Here is a 19618-nt window from a genome sequence, read left to right on the forward strand (position 1 = left end):
CCGGAAGAACTTCCGCGAGAACTTTCTTTCTTCCTTTTTTTTTTTTTTCCACAACGCGTTTCTTCCCTCCCACGATACAGTTTACCAGTTTTAATTACAAAATACCGGCGAGAATCTCGAAGAATCTCGTTTCTTGGCAGGGATTTTTCCTCGTATCGAGATTAAATCCGCGGAGAGGAAATGGGTGAAATAGCAGGATTGGAGGGATATAGGCGGTAACGAAGATCGAAAGACGGTTCACAGAACACCGTCTGTCCGATCTGGCCTCGTTGAACGGGATCGTGGTGTACGCTGTTAATCTCGCGCCGCACATATAACGCGACTATAAATTACTGGAACGAGCACTACGTGGAAAGTGTGCTCACCGTGTCTTGGATAGGCAGCAGCCTTCGGTGGATGGTTTATGGACTCGGTATTGCGTACTGTTACCTTGATTCTCGGTCATTATCATCGGTCGACCTGCACGCGATCGGGAACTCACCCCGGTATCGGTGGATCGGGTCGCGGCCAGGAAGTTTGCACGGTGAAAATAAATAGGCGGAGATGGTAATTTCGCGATATCGGTGCCCGTACGATCGCGACTGTATTTATTTTGTCAATAATAATGAACGCAAGGGGCGGCGTATGTATATTTTCTCACAAATTCCGGCCGAGCATTGTATCATCCCGGAAGCGGCGTATACAAGATTTCAGATCTTGGCGAGCGATTTTCTCTGGATTCCCTGGCTCGTTTAACTTGCCTAACGTCGTGCGAAATTTCCAGATTCTCGTCGTTATTTTACGCTAGGTATTTTTAATCGGACGTGTTCTCGGTCACGTACGATTTCGCGCGTGTATTTGTTGGAAACGATATTTCACCGAAAAATAATTTGAGCATTGGTTACTTTGTAATAACAGATGTTGACTTTCGGTTATACGAGTAGATAGAAATTACTTGGATATTCAAATTTTCTCGCGAAGACAGAACAGAAATTTGAACAGATGAGTGAAACGGTGTAAAATTTCATCCCATCAAAATAAATTAGTCAAGATCTATTCTAAATTTTACTCTAATAAATATCCTTATTTCGATTTTAATAAAAGCAAATTGAAATAATAAACAGAATCGGAGAATTTTACTTATTTTCGTCTGATATATCGATAAATTAATCAATTAACTAATCTTAAATCTTTCATCGTAATTTTTCATAAAACAAGTTATCGAAGAGAGAGAAAATTTCGATTATTTTTCTATCATTCGTAAATTAAAAAATTCTACGAAAGAATAAAATAATCTTCGTCTTAACTTTCACCGACATCGTAAACAAAAGCACGGAAACGGCGAGAAGAATCGAAAAGAAGAACGGAAGACAAGTTTCCCAAGGAACAACGGAAGGGTTCCACGCAAGGTACCGTTGTACTTCCGGCAAGGAAGCAAGGTAGTGGGAGGAAGCACGTGGTTGCTCCAACTCACCCCACGAGAGACGAACATTATTGTGAGAAGATCCGACGTGAAGAAAGAAGAAGGTTAGGTGGTTGAATAAGGGCGGGAGCGGTGAAAGGCTGCGCGCGCAACTTCGAGCACGCTGCCGCCGGTGGCTCGAGAGTCAGCCGCGTGGTCGGCCTGCTTCAGTAACTTCGATACCTTCGAGCGAGTGAGTCACGTCCGATCTCGAACCCGTCCGCCTATCGAGACGCGCCAAAATATTTCTATCCACGATTATTTCGTGTTAATTTTCGTCGATATTCTATCGTGTCGTTAATAATGTCGTGATTCGTTTGTCCACGATGAGAAGAAGACAGATTGGCTTATTGCGTTTTACATAATGTAATAAACGTATACTGGAATGGTGTATAACCTGTTTGTAAACACGACAGACGCGTGACCCAACGACTTAAAATTCTCGTATATTCTACGCCGAACATAAAATTGAATATTCGTCGCGAAGAGTGAGTGAATTTCGACGCAATTATATACGATACGCAATTATTATATTTGCGAAATTTCGACGATAGTGGCGTCTGTGGCGTCTGTCCAAACATCGACAATCGAACTTTCAAATCGATCGCTGATTGGTTATATCGAACGAGCGATTTTTCCATGTAGTGTCGTTCGTCTGATTTTATTCTTCGGTCGCATTCGTTCGTTCCATTGTTTCCAAAGCTGTTTTGTGCGTTCCAAAGCTTCCACTATGAAGGTGATTTACTTCTTCACGATTCTCTGGACGCTAGCTGTTTCTACGTTCTGCGAACCAGTGAACGAACCTCCGAAATTGACGATTCTAAAGTGTTGTCGACACATGGAGGAGTTGGAGAAAGAATTGGACAATGACATGGACGCCAAGTCTCGTTGCGTACCGACTCAGTTCGATTGGAAACCTGTCATCTATTCGCCTTCCAAACAAAAGATGTTGGCTACTCCGCCAGAAGAATGGAATATCGTCGAAGGAAAGAAGCCAGATTGCAAAGACAATTCGGTGTTAACCTATGTGCCGTACAGACACACGAATCCATTCGTGATCATGGACGATGGTCGCGTGCTTCCCGACATACACGTGAACGACACATTCGAACCTAACGAATACTGCGCCGATTCTAATGCCTTGCTTGTGTGTATGAAAAATAAAATGAACGGCAGTCATGCGGCTAATACGATGAGGCCACGAGTTAGACAATGCTGTGGAGAAAATGCGGCTTTCTACGAAGAAATGTGAGTATTTTGATGATCTCATCTCACAGTATTTTCATAGGTCTTATTTATATTTGTTTAGTTCGCGTGATAAGAAAATATCTGATAATTTAGGTTATTGGTAAAAACGTTAAGGATACATACATAGTCGATAATATAGTAATGTGTATATTTATATTTCGTTCTTGGAAAATATGAAATATGAAACGTAATAATTTTTGCTTTGACGACGGTTGTTTCACAATATTCTAATATATTCTAATATATATATTTATGGTGCAATCGAGAAAAAAGTTTTTATTTGAAATTTTCGTTTCCAAAAATATTCGGTTAATTCTTGACTGTATACGGGATTATTTCGATTTTAGAAAAATGAAAAATAAAAAATAATATTAATAATATAATAAATAGATAAAGTTATATATTCGAAGTTATATTTTCGTTAAATATATTAATTGAACATATTTAAATTCGAAAGACGAGGTACAAAAAATTAAAATATTGTCAAATATCATTTCAAATATCAAATTATTCATTTAGTCAAGAATTAACAAAATTTATATTTGCTTGTTAAATTTTCAAACCTATTTTACCTCGAAACACATGCTCGAATGCAAAAATTTCTATTTTATTCTACGTTTTCGATTTATTTTTCAAGAAGAATCTCAAATACTGAGTCACACGCGAAAAACATCCAAATATCTCATCTGCACAGTTCATAAGCACACAAAACGTGAAAACACGGAGGTAAATTAAATTCATATGGTTTAACGTCCAAACAGACTGCATAATTTGAATAAGTTATCGGGGTTCGATATTCCTTGCAGACAAATATTCACGGTGATTCGTATTCGTGGTGGAGCCGGCTATCTTCGGGAATGTAATTGTAATCATTTCGGTCGGTTACACGAAAATTTATCGGTTTACCTTGCGCCCGGTGTATTTTTATTGAGAGGCACCGGTTTGTCGTTTGACGCCAACCCTCCTGGAGGGAAAAAAAAAAAAAAAAAAATAAATTCGTTCGAAAGTTGCGCGGACATTTCCCTCGGAAAATAGTCCCTGTTTGCGATGCAAGCGTGACGCTCGAGTAAACAAAAAATGTCGGGCTTCGTTTTAATCGGGCACCCAATCGCTCAAGCTTGGGCGTTCCGTGGACTTTGTTGGCATTCTATGCAGCCAGCCACCGCGTTTCCTAGATAAATTCTTGCGATACGATATATGTGCACCTTCTTGTTCCTTTTTCCATTTGTGGCTCGTGGTAGCGGTTTGGGTGCTTTCTCTCTCTCTCTCTCTCTTGCTCGAGACCTGTTCGTTCACCGTCGAACACCGTGTACATACGATATGCTTGGAAATTCCATGACGAAAAATGACTCGACATTTTTTCTTAAATTATTGCGCTTCTTCGCCGATCTTTTGAACTTTTAAAAGTATCGTGATGTTGGGCAAATTCGAGAGAGAGCCGGATCGGATAAATATTTTTCTATTTATCAAATATTTTAATTCTGTTTTACTTAAAAATTATAGAATATTATTTAAAATTGATTATTTTAACTTTACGAATTATATATAAGTAAACAGAATTTCGAAAATATTTTGATATTAATCCTAAAATATACGGTAGAAAGCATAGATTTCTATGCTTAAAAAATTGAATCGTGAATCTTTCTAAAAATTTGGCCCATTCTTTCTTTATTTATACATGGAATTCACATGTTCGGGTCAATTATCTTTTACACAAGAAATAATTTATATATTCGATAAAAACTTACTATGTTAAACAATGAGTTTACGATCTAATGTATCTTAAGCTTACCCAATTCATCTTGCTCAACCCGCCACTCAATAAAAGCCCATAAATTTCCAAAGCGCCTCTCATTAACACCTGACCTGTGTACACTCGCTACCTAATCCTTTCACCTCAATTTCATCTTACTGAAACTACATCATTCCTACATCATTAATCATACCTTCTATTTGCACCAACGTTTCTTTTCCTTCATTTATATCCCTCGCGTTAATCCATCTTAATCGATGATTTCGCAACAAAGCGGGAATCTCATAGTGGAAAAATTTTTCCCCATCGTTTCAGACATTCGTGCGCCCATCTGAAGGAAGCGGCGAACCCAACACCATTACTGCCGAATGCGTCCGCCTCTGTTGACATAGTGCCAGGTTTCCCAACGTGTCCTCGTTCCGACAATTTTACGATTTTGGGAGATGCGAAGGATGCCGTGTTATTGCCGGATGGAGGCCTGAAAATCGACGGAGTCACCTTACCCAGTGGCAAGTTCTGCGTCGAGAGGATCAAGGAACTGAATCACGTGTCCAAGGTCTTCGCTTGCTCCGAGAACGCATCGCAAAGGTAAGTTTTTGAGGACACTTTGATCGTCGTTTCGATTTTTTGACATCAAAAGTATAGGGAATAGGGAAATAAAATTTGATAGAAATTGAAATATCGAATTAGGAAAGGGTACAATATAGGGAAATGAAATTTTAGAAATTGGGAAGTTAAATATATTTGAAAAGGTTGTAGTATAAGGGAATGAATTGAAAAGGTTTGATAGAAATTGAAAGGTAGAACGGATCTGAAAGAAGAAGAGAGATATTGGAAAAGTGATTACATTAGAGATGCAGATCAATGTAAAGGCTTTAAATTTATCCTTTAAGTGTCTTTGAATTATGGCAGTTTTAAAGATGCATTTATCAAGTATTTTTTAAGTCTACAGGATATTGAATTGAGGTTATTTTGTGAAATTTTAATTTTACTTTGGAATAAGGTCGTATTAATTTGCACGTCTAATGTTAAATAATTTAAAGAATATCCTTAGTGAGCGAACTAGGTCGTTAATAACTCGAACGAAATTTCCATCTATTAATTTTCCTATACAAAATTTCTTATTCAAAATCTCTTTAACTTTATAGTCGTAAATATGCTAACTAGAATTTTTTTAGATCATTTAAAAATCTGATACAGTGAAAAAAATTAGTATATTAAATATTAACGACTTGGTTTCTCTCGCGTATTAAGTTAAAAAGAAAAAAAAAATGCAGAAAATTACTTGATAAAAAATGAAGAATATGCTCTTGAACGTAAGCCAACTACCTGAAATCCTGCTTATATAATCGTGCATAGGTACGCATCGATCTTTCGCTATTTTTCCTCTACTTTCCATCCATGTTGCAAGCCGATTTTCTCTCGTTATCGCGGTCTTTCCTTCTCGCAACGAGCGTTCTATTCAACGCACATTTCTTCATTAAACGAAATTAAATTAACGAACGAAATATGACTGCATAACACAACAAATAAATCTTCTAAATTTTTCCTATCCAAAAGAAATGAACAATGAACGAAGCATTGTCCGCAAAACAATCGTATAAAATAATTCGTCTTACGATTATTATTATGAGCCAAATTATTCCGTTTTCTTCTCATTAAATTTATTTTCTAATCGATCGACAATCGTTGAATTCATCGTTTCATTCGTTTTTTAAAAGGGATCCAAGTCTCTGTCCTACTTGGAGGTTCGAGGCACGAATCGGCTTTTTGCCCGATCTCGGTATCGGCCGCCTCGATCTCGATTTATCGCACGGCTTAATTGCATGCTCGATGGGTGAGACGAGGTTCGGCCGGCCGTTTCTTCGAGAAAAAGTCGGTCCCTCACTTTCACTCCTCTCTCGAAGAATTTCTAGGTCATATCCTCGTGCGCTCTCGCCGCGCCGCGTCATCCGTTTACGTCGAGGATGATACGTATCGTGTATTATCGTATCGATTACGAGGAGAAATGTCGATCGAGCGTTCGGTTCCTATCTATGATTTTAGAAAGGTGTACTTCGATATGGTTATTTTATACGATAGAAATTAGATTCTGCGCGATATGTAGAGGAGAATCTCCTTGTGAATCGTGATTGATCAAGATTATTTTGACAGAAATCGTCATTCGAATTTAATTAATTCCATTCGAGTAATTTTTTAGAAATTAAGAAAGAAAAAAAATCATCGTTAATATAAATTAATATTTATATAAATTATTATTCAAAATATTATATTTATATATTAATATAAATTATTATTCAAAGGAAAAAATAGATTAGAATCAAAGCGGAAATTTTTAAAAAAGAATTTTTATAATCGTTAGAAGTAAAAGCATAAATCTTGAATTAATCTCCCATTTAGACTCGCATGTAAGCGAGGAACGAAACAGAGCGGAAAGATAATTAACCTCATCAAACAAACTGCAAAAGTGAGAATATACACCCCGGAAGAGGAAACAGTCTGAACAGTCTTACAGATCTTAATTATCACGAGACACATTCCGGAAAGGAGTTTTCTTCGAGACTCTTTTTCATCTATGCGCCACTCTGAAACGGGGAGCCGTTAATAGAAATTGCACACACGGAAACCGGCTGGTGTGTGCTGGTTTCCCTCGCAATTTGCAAAACAACGCTCGAAACTCGATTAACGCGATCGTTTACATGCGAAGAGGAAAGCTTTCGCAAGCAAAACTCATTCGCATTCCTATCTCCTAGGCTCGACGTTTCATTGAAAATATTCTTCTTGTAACAATAACTTGGATCATTGGTGGAAAATTGTACGTTAGATCGATGAAAGAAAGCGAATACCATCGCGTAGAAAGCACCGTTCAATATAGCCTACATATACGAGTGTTAGAGCGATGCATGCCTACACGCGCTGATTAACTAGGAAAAATCTAATGTTTCTTTCTTTTTTTTTTTTTTTCCTTCTAACTGGTGTTGGAGACATCAGGTTGTCGATGTGAATGTGGGCCTGGATCGCTTCACGAAACTCGGAGGAACGATTTCTCTGAAACTTTCACTGGCGCGGTCGTAGTTTCTGAAGAATGGGTCATGGATTTACGTCGAAATTTGAGACACGAATGCGCGTTTCACGGAACGAACAGGATGTTACCGAAATAGAAAATGTCGATTCAGTGTTTGAAATAGCATACTGTAACGTTACGTTCAATGTCGCCGAGTAATTTCTAACAATTTTTTAATTTCTCTCATTGATCCCCCTATATCGATATCATCCTAGTTAATTACGAGTCCTTAATTTTAATGTAAATTAACGAAAAGCTTTTAGTCGAGATAAAATTTACGATCTCTTATATTTTTCAAAAAATCCAGAGTACACGATCATCGTTATCTACCATACTTGCTTTCAATTCAAGTTTGTAATAATCGTTGCAAAAAGAATCAAACTAATTGATTAAAAACAAATCGTTCCGGTTCGAAAACTTTTCAGGCCTATAATGCAAGCGGCCGACATCAGGTTCACCTTGTACCCCGTGGGCTTCATCATTAGCGTGGTCTTCCTGGCAGCCACGTTGGCCGCCGGTTGGCTGCTGCCAGCCTCTCATCATGTTCTGCATTGGCGCTGCCAGACCCATCATGTCACCTGCCTGATGCTCGGTGATCTTCTCATGGCCATCATTCAACTCGCCGGAGACTCCCTTCACGGTGTAAGCTGTAAAGCGCTCGGTGAGTCATTGTGTTTTATGATAAACTTTTATCGCTCTTTTATACCTAACCGCGCTTTTTCCCTCGACCTATCGAACTGTGCGTCCATGATCGCGGCGTTATCGCGGAGATTAAATCTTAAATGAACCACGGGATAGGATATTTCTAGAATCACGTAGCGAGGTATTATATTATCCGCGATATCGAAGGGCATTTTTTTTTACGTGGAAGGGTAGTTGGAATGATAAAATTAGACGAAAATTACGGTGCATCTCGTTGCACAACAGGATGTGCCGTATTTTCTGCTCGATATCATATTAGAGACACCGTATAACGGTTGAGTATACTCGTTGGAATTAGAGTAATTGCGACGTTTAATCATGTCTAATACAGCCCCTTGTCACTAAATTAGGATCACGTATGAAAATTTAACTATGTCATAAATGGGAAATTATCCTTGACTATTTAGGGAGACTTTCGTTGACAATTAATTTATTACTATTACCTATTTTTAGGGGGTAATTATTCCAAATTTTTAATTTTCGAGTTCTATAAATACAATGATCTTTTAGTCACCAAAGTATCGCTCGTTCTTTTCTATTTTACTAAAAAAGAAACGGAAAGATTAAAAATATTAAATGATCCTAATTGAACAATTGGATTAAACTATAATAATAGTCAGAGAATTTCGTCTTCTCGCTTCCTCCAAAAAAAAAAAAAAAAATTCCAACGAAACTTGATAATCTTGCACCTTTTTAATAATTCATATCATCTTTAAGATGCAAACAATACGAAATTTTATCACCGTCTCTCTTTCTCTCGATTAAATTCCAAGAGTCGTAGAGAATGCTCGTAGAAATCTAGATTTCGGGCAACGTTTGTGCCGTTAATCATCCCGGAAACCGATCACGCACGATTTCTCGCGAAATTAATCGAACAAACCGTCGCCCCCATCGTCGAATTAACGTAACTCGCTCGTTGTCCCGCCTCGTTTCGATCTACCCCCGTTCCGCGGCCAAAATTTTTACCCCTTTTTCGCGGGGAAACAATGGTCGGGGGGGCGCAAACGTGTGCAACGCTTGCTATGCGAGCAAATATACACCGATGGAATTCGAATTCGGACGGAAGCTTTATTTGCCGTGCCGTCCTCCCTCCCAACTCCGGGCTAATTATTCGGATAATCGTGCTAATCCCTCGGCAAAGCTTCGCTTCTCCGCTCTCGTTTCGATCGCGAGAATCGATTACATTGTACACCTGCGAGCTTCCACCACCGTGGACGGTCACCGTGGATCCCTCTACCTCCCTCCCTCTCTCTCGTCTCTGTCCACAGCGACTCTCATTTGCATCTCCGCTCGTTTCCGGCATTATCGCTTTGTAGTCGGCCTTTTTCACGTTCCCCCGCATCCCGCACAGATTTAACCATTCCGCGAGTTGGTAATTATGTTGCGACGGGGGAAACGAGGAAATTTGCATCGAGCGTATTTCTTTCCCTTGTGTCCACGCTCGCGCCCGATCCCTTTGCAACCACCAAGTCTCGCGGCTATTTCCGTTCCGTTCCCTGGCTAAATTTCCACCGAAGAACCGTTCGTCCGCTTGACAGAGCGCGCCGATTCCGATCCTCGTTTCACCTGATGCTCCTTGTTCCATCCATCGATCGGGTCGATTAAATCGTGCTTTTCTCTCTCTCTCTCTTTCTCTCTTCCTGCCTTGCGTGGAATATTTTTCTGAGTAATGAGGGAGGAGGAAAAAGTGGTTGCACAAGTGGTTATTCTCTCGTTGAGGCTGTGGATTTTCGGGGTAATTTTAAACGTTGTTCGTTAGTATATTTCGGAGAACTTTGAAAATTCGGGTTGTATAGAAGTAAGAAGGAAGTAGAAAAATTTCTCCAAATATTCGCGAGGTATATTTCAGCTCGTAACACGAATATTGTAATTATCTTCGTTATGATAATAGACAATCCTCCGGCAAAAGGGATTTCGTGTCTCAAAATCAATGGTGTGTTTGTACAATGAGATATTGTCTTTGTAATTTATCGATGAGAGAATCACCCTGTTTGCGTACCACTCTGTGGTGAATAAATATTACAAATAGACAATACCTCCGTTTTTCGCTCATATCCTTTATACAACGGGTTTCAACAAATTTTTCTCTTCATCCATAAATCAAGAAAATGGATTGTTTAACTTAACGATATTGCCTTTGTAATTTATCGATAAGGGAATCCTTGTGTAACTACTTCTCTCCGTTCCTCCTCCATAAAAAGGAAGAGACGAAGAGAAGAGAAAGTGGGACATGGTGTGACCCACAATCGGACTGCTGTTCACGGGTTGCTTCCTTTTTCTTCCTTTTTCTTTCCTCCCTCTCTTCCTCGACCAAAGTTTTCCTTCCCTCCCCAAGGTCTTATCGGTCTGTTCTGAAAACCTCTTACGGGGCGAAGTTTATTGTATTGACACAGTTAGCACAGATGAATTTGTTTGGTTAGAAGTAAATGGGAGTTTACGTTGTTGTACGTTGATTATTCGATACGAGGGAGGAGGGAGACTAATGAGCGATCGTTCAAAGGATTGTAACGGTGACATCATCGTAATTTTAGTTTTCAGATCTTTTTAGACTTGCTATTTCTCCGCTCGTAGACAACGTTTTAACAAAGATAGAGGAATTTGTGTTCGTAGGTCTTCGCTTTTGCGAGAAATACTCGTTCTGTTTTCTTCTCGAGGTTACATAATCGTGTCACGTTATATTTCCGACGTGCTACGCGTGAAGAGATAAAATGAGCAAACAGCAAACGCATATTCAAGGAGAATCAAACTCCTTGATGAGAAGCAACGATCTAACTGCCTCTTTTATCACAATTTTACGTCAATTTTTCGAATCTCGCGTACATACTATTGTTAAAACGTATCTGGATATTTGCTTACTTATAATTCGACGAAATTTAATTTATAATCTTCAAAATTATTAACACGAAATTGTTCGATAAAGTTTTAGAAATAATTTATTGATTAATTTAAAGGAACATTCTGGAAAGAAGATTCTAGAAATCGTTTTAAATATAACGAATTAAATCGTATAAATTTATTAACAAGAATAATATAATTATAATATTCTATAATTTTCAAAAAAAGAAAGAAAAAGTTTAATTTGGTAGAATATATTAAAAAGTTGATCAAAATAATCCGGATACGTATTCACGAACAGTAATATAAATCCGTGAGACACGGGCGGAATACAAAGAAGAAGAAGACAACATAACCTCGCGCGTAACGCGTTATTCGAACGTCGGGATTGCACAATCGATCGATCGATTCATTCCGGTTGTTCGTCCGGATCGACGCGGAATCGGTATTCGGCTGTACTCATTTCACCGTCGTGGCGGAAGTATTAAAATTCATGAGTGTTTTTAATTCGATTAGTTCGTTCGTCTTTCAGAAACCGGTTGTACGATGCCGGCAACAGTGGGCCGATTAAAAATTCAACTCGATTATGCCTGCGAAATGAAATCTAGTTTCCACGAATTGTTAACTTCTTCTCCCTCGAGCCACTGCTCGTGGACAGAATAATTCGAGATAGCCGGAAAATTTGCTCGATTCCTTCGAGTCGTGGTTCTCTGTTCTGACGAATGAACTTTCGTTGGATTCGCGACAGAACGAAACCCGCGCTAAATTGTTATTATTCGAAAATCCACGGACGGAGATATACGAGAAACCACCTATACTCGCATGTGCGTGTCGTGCCGATCTTCCAAGTTGGAATTTATTTTTCCATCGGCTCGAATTCCCGGAAGCTCGTTTCCTCGTTTCTCGCTACCTGTTTACTCGCTGAAATTCCACGCGCGACTTGAGATTTTGCTGCTCGTTTTACGCCATCGCGTCGTCGATTTACGTAACACGAGCCTTGAAAGATAGATCCGAAGGAGTAAGAATCGATTTCTTCTTGTTAGAGGTCTGTCCATCCCGGTCTGTGCGGTTTCCCCGCGTAAACCGCTTCCAGTTGTATACGCGGATGCGAGCTCGGATCCAAAGCGAAGATAATACGTTCGATATCGATATCCCGGTAGTCGAGTTTAATTTTCATTTTTAGAAATCGTCCATTTTCGAATTTTCGATCGAGACGACGGTATTCAATCTCTCTTGCGTCCCATAATCCATCCACTCGATTATTACATGCCATAAGTATATTTTGTGTAGCACTTAGGCAACATTCTCAATTGCGATTCTCCTCTAATTGATCCATTTCAAAATTTATCCCATTTCAATGCAACACGATGATATTTACGCTACAACGCGTGCTCGTGGAATTCGTAATTCGATTCGTTAATTCAAAATTTTTATTATTTCGCATATTATTATTTGTCAATCATTGTATTTCATTCACGGTTTAAGATTCACGAGGCGTAATGATTCAACGCTCATCGCTTTCGATGCGAATTCGATACGGCGACGGAAGGAATTTCATCGCGACAATAACGGTAATAACGCGAACTCTCCTCTCCTCTCCTCTCCTCTCCTCTCCTCTTTTCTTATTTCACCGAGCATCGTAGGAAAACGTGGACGCGGCAATTATTGTTGACAGAGGCGGATTGTTACGTATCGATGGCCTTGCCGCAATATAGCCTCGAATAACGGGTTAAACGCTGGTTGGCGCAATCGCGAGACTTTTTCAAGCGTTTTAGCCGGGAGAGCTATGCGCGACCCAACCGTTTATACGCACGGGTTATGCCGGTTTTTTTCCCGTTTTTTCTTTTCTCTTTTTTCACCGTAGGCATCGCGACGCGATTTATGAGCGCGCGTGTATTCGATGCACGCGAGTTGCGTGCGAGATACGCTGCCGGATCTTTGATACTGTTAGATCTGGAAATGGGAGGTGTGGAACAGGTTGATCGCCATGGGTGTCCGTTCGAGTTGCTTTCTCCATTTGGAATCCGGCGATCCTGGAAATTGGAGATCGTGGAATAACGATTTTAGAAATTTCGATAAGGATGGGTGTAATTGCATTATTGTTTCTCTGTTGTTAAAGTATATTTCATCCTGTTTGCGATTGTGAAATTGAAGAATAATAATTTTAAAAATTTGGCGCGAGAGAACATAGAAAGATGATAATTTTAGGAATTCGGAGAACATTGAATTTTATAATTGATGATGTATTTTGTTTCATTGTGGAATATTTCATTTCGTTTGATTGAGAGTGGTCGGAATTTGAATTTTAGAAAAATTTTATTTTTCACGTAATAGTTGAACGGTCGATGATTCTGGCTGATTTATTCGTTTCAATATTTTTTGCCACATTTTGCCTGTAAATAAAAACAGTTTCGGTTGAGAGGCAATAAATCAAGTATACCCCGTTACCTTCGCTTGCCCATCCAGGGAAAAAACGTCCATTTTTGATCTTATCGATCCATTCATAAATACTTATTTGCAACAGTGGAGTGCACCGCTCCCACATTACGCTGCAAGTGTTGGATAGATTTTCACCTGCTGATACCAAAGTAGCAATTTTTCTCTTGGCTTATCCCATTAAAGGTACGGCCATCTCCACATCACTATTTACCAAAGTAACCAATTAATTAACGCGAGACTCGGGGTTGTGGAGGGTGGTGGAACGAAGGTAAAAGTCAAGTCTCTCTTTTATTATCCCCCAATTTTCACGAAGTACGAACAAACAAGTCGTTCGCGCTCAAGTTGGCGCATAAATTTCTCCTCGAGAACGACTTAATATCGTTGAAACACCCGGTACATGAGGGAATGCCTTCATCTCGTAACGCTTTAATTGCGCTCGCCCGCAAGTATCCACGTTCTCGCGGCTCTTTCTCTCTCCCCTCGATTCACTTTTAATTACTTTCGACCTTGCGCGAGTATCTGTCGTGTCTGTGAGTCGGATGACTTCATGGAAACTCTCTTCTTCCGGCGCTCAGCTTCGAAAGGCGTCGTCGACTCTCGACCTTCGCCTAGAAACGTCCTCCAACCCTTTTCCAATCGATTACCATGGACCCGATTTCGATATCCATGGAAATAATCGCACGTCGCGTGTCATTGTTCCGCAACGCCCAAGAAAATTATTCGAGATAGGCGTCATCGACGTCTATTCATTTTATACACCGAGAATCATCGAGATTGAGTCATCATTTCTTTTTATTCTTCCGAGAATCGGGATTAATTTTTTCTTCTCGCATATTTTTCTTCTTTTTCTCGATACGTTCTCTCTTCGTGTTACACCGGGAAGACGAGAGTCTCGTTGCTGCTCTACGTTCTCGAGTATTTTATAAGAAAACACTCGTGACCCGACATCGCCGTGACTTTGGCCGAGACTTCCACACTGCTGTGAACACCCTTTTACGGGGAATGGATAGTTTATTTCCAAGCGAGAAACGGAGGGAGATCGAGAGCAGCACCGGTTTCTCCATTCTTGCCTTTCGATTAGTTCCATATTTTGCCACGCTGGTTGTGCAACGTAGCGTATAGTGAATTGCCAACCTTATGGATGACCTGCTCGTACAGAGTTAGACAGAGTGGGATCGTTTCATTTCGATATCAGTGGGAAAGGTTGGACGATAATAACTTTGATGTTGAAACACGGTTGAAAAATTAATTATGAGGAAACATCTTCGGGCGGGAATTGTTCAATTATTATTTTACACCGGTGAGTTTTTATTTCGAGTAAAAATATATAACGTGAAATATCAAACAATTCGCACAATTAATTTCCGGATAACCTGATACTTTTTTACCGGGAAAATTGCGAACACTTCAGTAACGCGTCCAGAAGTATACGTGTGCGGTAATATACACACAGCAGAATTGATGATTTCGTCAAAAAATTTATCGGTAATTCAATATTCGTAATCCCACGTCGAATTAAGTAAAGTAAATTAATTGGATTGGTGGAAAAGTTAAATTATTGATTGGCCAAGATTAATCGTAGCAATTATCGTTGTATATTTTTTAATAGTAAATAGAATTTTTTTTCAAAATCATCATTTCTTCGATCACCCTTCTCTTTCGAAAATTTTTTTCTATTCATCCTAACTGCGAAAGCTTCTTGGATGATGTTATATATATCCAGTCCCTTAATGCAATCTCTCGTTTAAGAAAGAGTTTTCTGGGTGCACCCATAGAGCAAGCCAGGAAAAAACGTTAAAGTTTTTTCTTTTCCAACCGACTCGTCCACGTCTTCCCGACGTGGATCCATAATCTCTCTTTTCGTGCGAGAAAAGAAACTCACCCTTGCCGTGACGCTTGGCGATATCCTCTGAATTAATGACTGTAAAAACGACACTCCCTCGACGAAAACTCGACCGATTTTTGTCCCGATCCCGGTATTTGTTCTGCGCTTGGTCGCAAGGCTGTTCGATTTTTCATCGGGTACGAATATTTATACGTTCCAGATGACGAGGTCTTAAAAATTCTTTTTACATATATTCGCCTTTTCCTCTTTCTTGGAATCTGTGTGTTTTTTCGAGAGAAATTCATCCCGTCCACGATTATCTTCCACCGGTTATTTAACCGGTTCTACGTAAGAAGTAATGAATATTTAAGAAAGAATCGGGAAGAAGGGTGTCTCTGAATAATATTTCCTCGCTCCCCCCGTTTTGTAATTTCGATAAGTCAATCGCGTGGCAAGCTCTGTGCTCCTATTGTACCCTCCTGTCCGTACACAACGAACCATTTTATAACTATTATAACTCATTGCCTGACTGAACAAGAAACAAAACTGTAATCGTCCAAAGGGAAACGAACGAAGGAACGATATCGCTTCCGAGAATCAATTTCAATCGTACCAACCCGGAATTCACGTGTTATTGGCCAAAAATTTTCTCTTTCCACCCTTCACTTGTCTCGTCTATCCGCTAATTTTCTCAAAGTCGTAAAATTCTAATCTAATTCCAACTTTTTGATTAAATTTGCGAATTCTTGGAAACACGTTCTTCTGGCAACTTCTTTATTAATACAGTGTACTTTTTAAAAAGAATCATTTTCAAGGATTGAATTTACAGTTTTACTCGCGCAGATGTAAATTAAAAAAAAAAAAGAAAGAAACGTGTTAACGATTTCAAATTTTCGACGAGTAATATATAACATACTCGAGAAAAAAAAGAATCTTTATCGCCATCCACTAATTTCACCCCTTGATCCCTTGGTTAATTAAAAGATTAGACGCGAGGGATACAGAGGGAGCGACACTTGACGAAACCCGTTATCGTAGGTCGTTTTCTTTCGATGTCAAGCTCGTTTCCCTTCTCGGTTGATTAACGACCCGGCTAATTAGCCTAAAATAGCGCGGCACGGGCGTACGCGACGGATTCCGTGTTCCGTGACGACAATGCTCTTTTTCATCGGAACGTGTGTCAGTCCACGCTTATCGCCGCCCCCTTGCTCCCTCCCTCCCTCCACGGGGAAGGAGCGGAGGGAAACCCTTTCCGTGTTCCCTTGTCTCGAACACTGGTTACGTTTCGAAGTCGACGGGGGAGAGATAATCGAAGTGTAATTGTTTCGTGGCAGATTTATAGGGCAAGATGCATGAGAATTAAGAGAAAGGGGGAGGTGGATAATTATTGGCGTAACGATTACTGTATCGCGTGTTGGATAATTAGAACGTCGGAAGAATTTGAACGAGTGATACTTGAGAAATCTCTCTTTCGTTTTGAGATTCATAAGGAGAAAAAGAAGAGTCCTGATGAAATATGATTTCAATTATTGAATTTTAGGATTTAAAAAAAAAAATCTTCGATTTTTAGAGATGGATTTCAAAATCGAATTTTTTCTACGAGAAACCCGGTTCCTTTTCCAATTTTTAAAGATTTCAAGGCTCGTAAAAGAACGATTTCTTTGCGTACGAAGAATACAAGTTCAATTTTTAAATTGCCCCGCATTTGAACTTTGGAAGATTTATGGGCAGGGAAACGGGCTATCCGTCTCTAGGCCGGAAATTACACAGTTCTTAACAAGTTGAGAGACTCGGTTGCCCGGCAAACTTTCCCTCTTTAATGTTTCTTTTTTTCACCGCGATGTTGGAAAAACATGAACTTTCGATTCGTTGGGTTTAATATACCTTTCCTTCCTTTTTCTTTTTTTTTTTTTTTTCTTACAAACTCACGGAAAATTGTCACGGTTTTATTATCTATCGAGTAATAATACACACGATGCACAATTTTGCTGCGAAAACAAAGAGCCGAAAACCGAGCGGAGGAAGCAAGATTTGCAACGACGTGGAATTTACTCGCGAAAATGAATGATACAATTTGTGATATTTATTTGGCACACGATGAGCGGACACTGCTAATTGGATGCAATTTTACGAAAATTGCCAAAATATTGGGAAGTTTTGCGTTATCGTTACGGTTTATTGTAGGAGTTGAATGTTGGAAAAAGAAAGATAGGATTTCGCAGTTTTTATGAAAGAGGAATAAAGGAGAATGGTGCTTTGTGTGCCAAGAGGAGGCCGACCGTATTTTGGTCAGAGCGTGTAATATCGTTTAGATAAAAGTTTAAACGGTGGTTTCTTTGAAAATATTTTCATATTACGGATTTTATAAATTTGAATCGGCTTTTTGTGAAAAAATTTAGAAGATGTTTACATTTTCGTTTAATTTGTCGAATATCGAGGAATATGTTAATTAGAATGATATCGGGAGGAAGAATTATTCAAGAATTTCGTTATCTCACACCGTAAAGAAGATGGAAAAAATTTTTTTCTTTCCATTCCATCATTTCCATCGCACTTCAACTTCTACGAATCTTTCCGCTCATCCAATTATCCGTACAAAGTCACATATCCTGGACGTAAAATGCAACGTTGAAAAATAGTTTCACGCGCGCAAAACCACGCGCTCCGGTCCCTTTCTATGCGAAGCTCACGGGCAAGGATTTTCTCTGAAATCCGGATGGATTCGCGCGCGGCGTTTTATCCGGCGGCAAATCGTGGTGTGCCATTTTTATGTTTGCAGTCGGACGCGAGGGAGAAGAGAAGGGTGATTAAAGAGCGCCACGGCGCTCTCTCGCAAGAAACAAGCCCGCGAGCAAAAAAAGAAACGAATCGTATGTCATATACCGTAGGCGGGGTGCGAGAATCGCGCGGAGGGTGGCGCAATTGGAAACACATGGGCGCGTTGCCGTTTCCTTTTTTCCTCGGTTTCTCTTTTTTTATTCCCGTCCTCCCTTCCTTTCTTTCTTTCCCTGTTCCTTCTATCCTTTAGGTGTTAGCAATAATTGAGATTTTTACGTAACCTCAAAAGCATTTGGATTCTTATTTACCGAGGAAATTCATTTTATTATTCCTTTATTTCTTTTTCTTTTCTATTTTATTTTACTATCATTTCTCGAGTTTATAGCAATGAATCATAAATCGTATCCAATCATTGGTCGTCCAAAAGTTATATTAAATTATTTAAAATTATTTCAATAATTTTCCGTCTATCTATATATATAATCAATCATCGTTCGACTCGATCGGAAGTAAGACGGAATATTTCTGGAAAATGGCCCTTCCTATGGAGGAGGACACCTTCGCGATTGTCTGGCACGGATAGTCGCGGATGGACTGCGAATGTCGGCGGTTGGGACACGACGATTGTCAAATAATTGACCAATTTAAGGTTACGTGACTGGAACGTGTCTCGTCGAGGCGAGACGTAGCAGGGGAAAAATTCGTGGGGGAGAGAGAGGGCTTCGGTGGTGGTCCCATGGCGCCATCGTCTTTCTTTCGCTTCCCTTTCTCTCTCTCTCTCTTTCGATCAATTCGTTCCTTTCTCTCCCCCTTTCTCTTTTTTTTCTGCCTCCTCGATCCTTGTCGACAAGCAGATTACGCTTCCTCTCGCATTGTAAATATGATCGATAGCTTTCCACCGTGAAAGGGGTGCGAAACGAAGCTGGTTCCGTTTTCGGCGCCTCCGCTGCTCTAATTGGAATTGGAAATGCTCGTGTTGGACAGAGATGGAACGAAGAGAAATGAGCGAATGTGATGAAAAGGATGGAGAGAGGGAGGGAGGTCCTTCATGCGAGATGATGCTTGGCTGGTTATTTCTTGCTCGCGCGAGAAGGATTAGTTGTTGAAATAAAAGTTTTGTTACGGAATTTTGATTCTGTCGTGGAAATTGCGACTACTTCGTGCCGCTCTTTTTCTGAGCCATTCGTTTCGTCCGTTTAATATCTCTATACTGTTACCTTTGGATAAAAAGGATGTTGTTTATTTCCACTTATCACGGTACAATAAAGATTCTATGATAAATATTTTGTACGAGGAAAGAGAAGTGAAAATAAAACGAATAATTTCCACTATTTTTTATAAATATATATATACGTGTGCGCGCGAAAGACAAGATTGAAACTTAACAAAATAAAAACTTGATCAAAAAATGGCCCATTCAACGTCGTCAGTCTTCGATAAATATCATCGGTCCTTTGAACGCGCATATATGGAAAATAGAAAAAAGAAAGTGGAAGGAAAGAAAAAACGCACGACTACAGTTGAAAATCCCCG

The 19618-nt window shown here is 39.6% G+C and overlaps 1 protein-coding gene across 1 annotated transcript in view; it reads left to right on the top strand.

Moving 5' to 3' along the window:
• Positions 1-1599: 1599 nt before the first annotated feature.
• LOC724853 (probable G-protein coupled receptor Mth-like 1) overlaps positions 1600-19618 on the top strand; it is a 148812-nt gene continuing 130793 nt past the window's right edge. Inside the window, exons 1-3 of the mRNA XM_001120757.5 lie at positions 1600-2689; positions 4758-5030; positions 7932-8167. Of these exons, the coding sequence (XP_001120757.4) occupies positions 2172-2689; positions 4758-5030; positions 7932-8167 (1027 nt within the window). The 5' untranslated portion in view covers positions 1600-2171. The remainder of the gene's footprint in view (positions 2690-4757; positions 5031-7931; positions 8168-19618) is intronic.

The sequence above is a fragment of the Apis mellifera genome, linkage group LG3 (assembly GCF_003254395.2).
Source record: "Apis mellifera strain DH4 linkage group LG3, Amel_HAv3.1, whole genome shotgun sequence".
Classification (NCBI taxonomy): domain Eukaryota; kingdom Metazoa; phylum Arthropoda; class Insecta; order Hymenoptera; family Apidae; genus Apis; species Apis mellifera.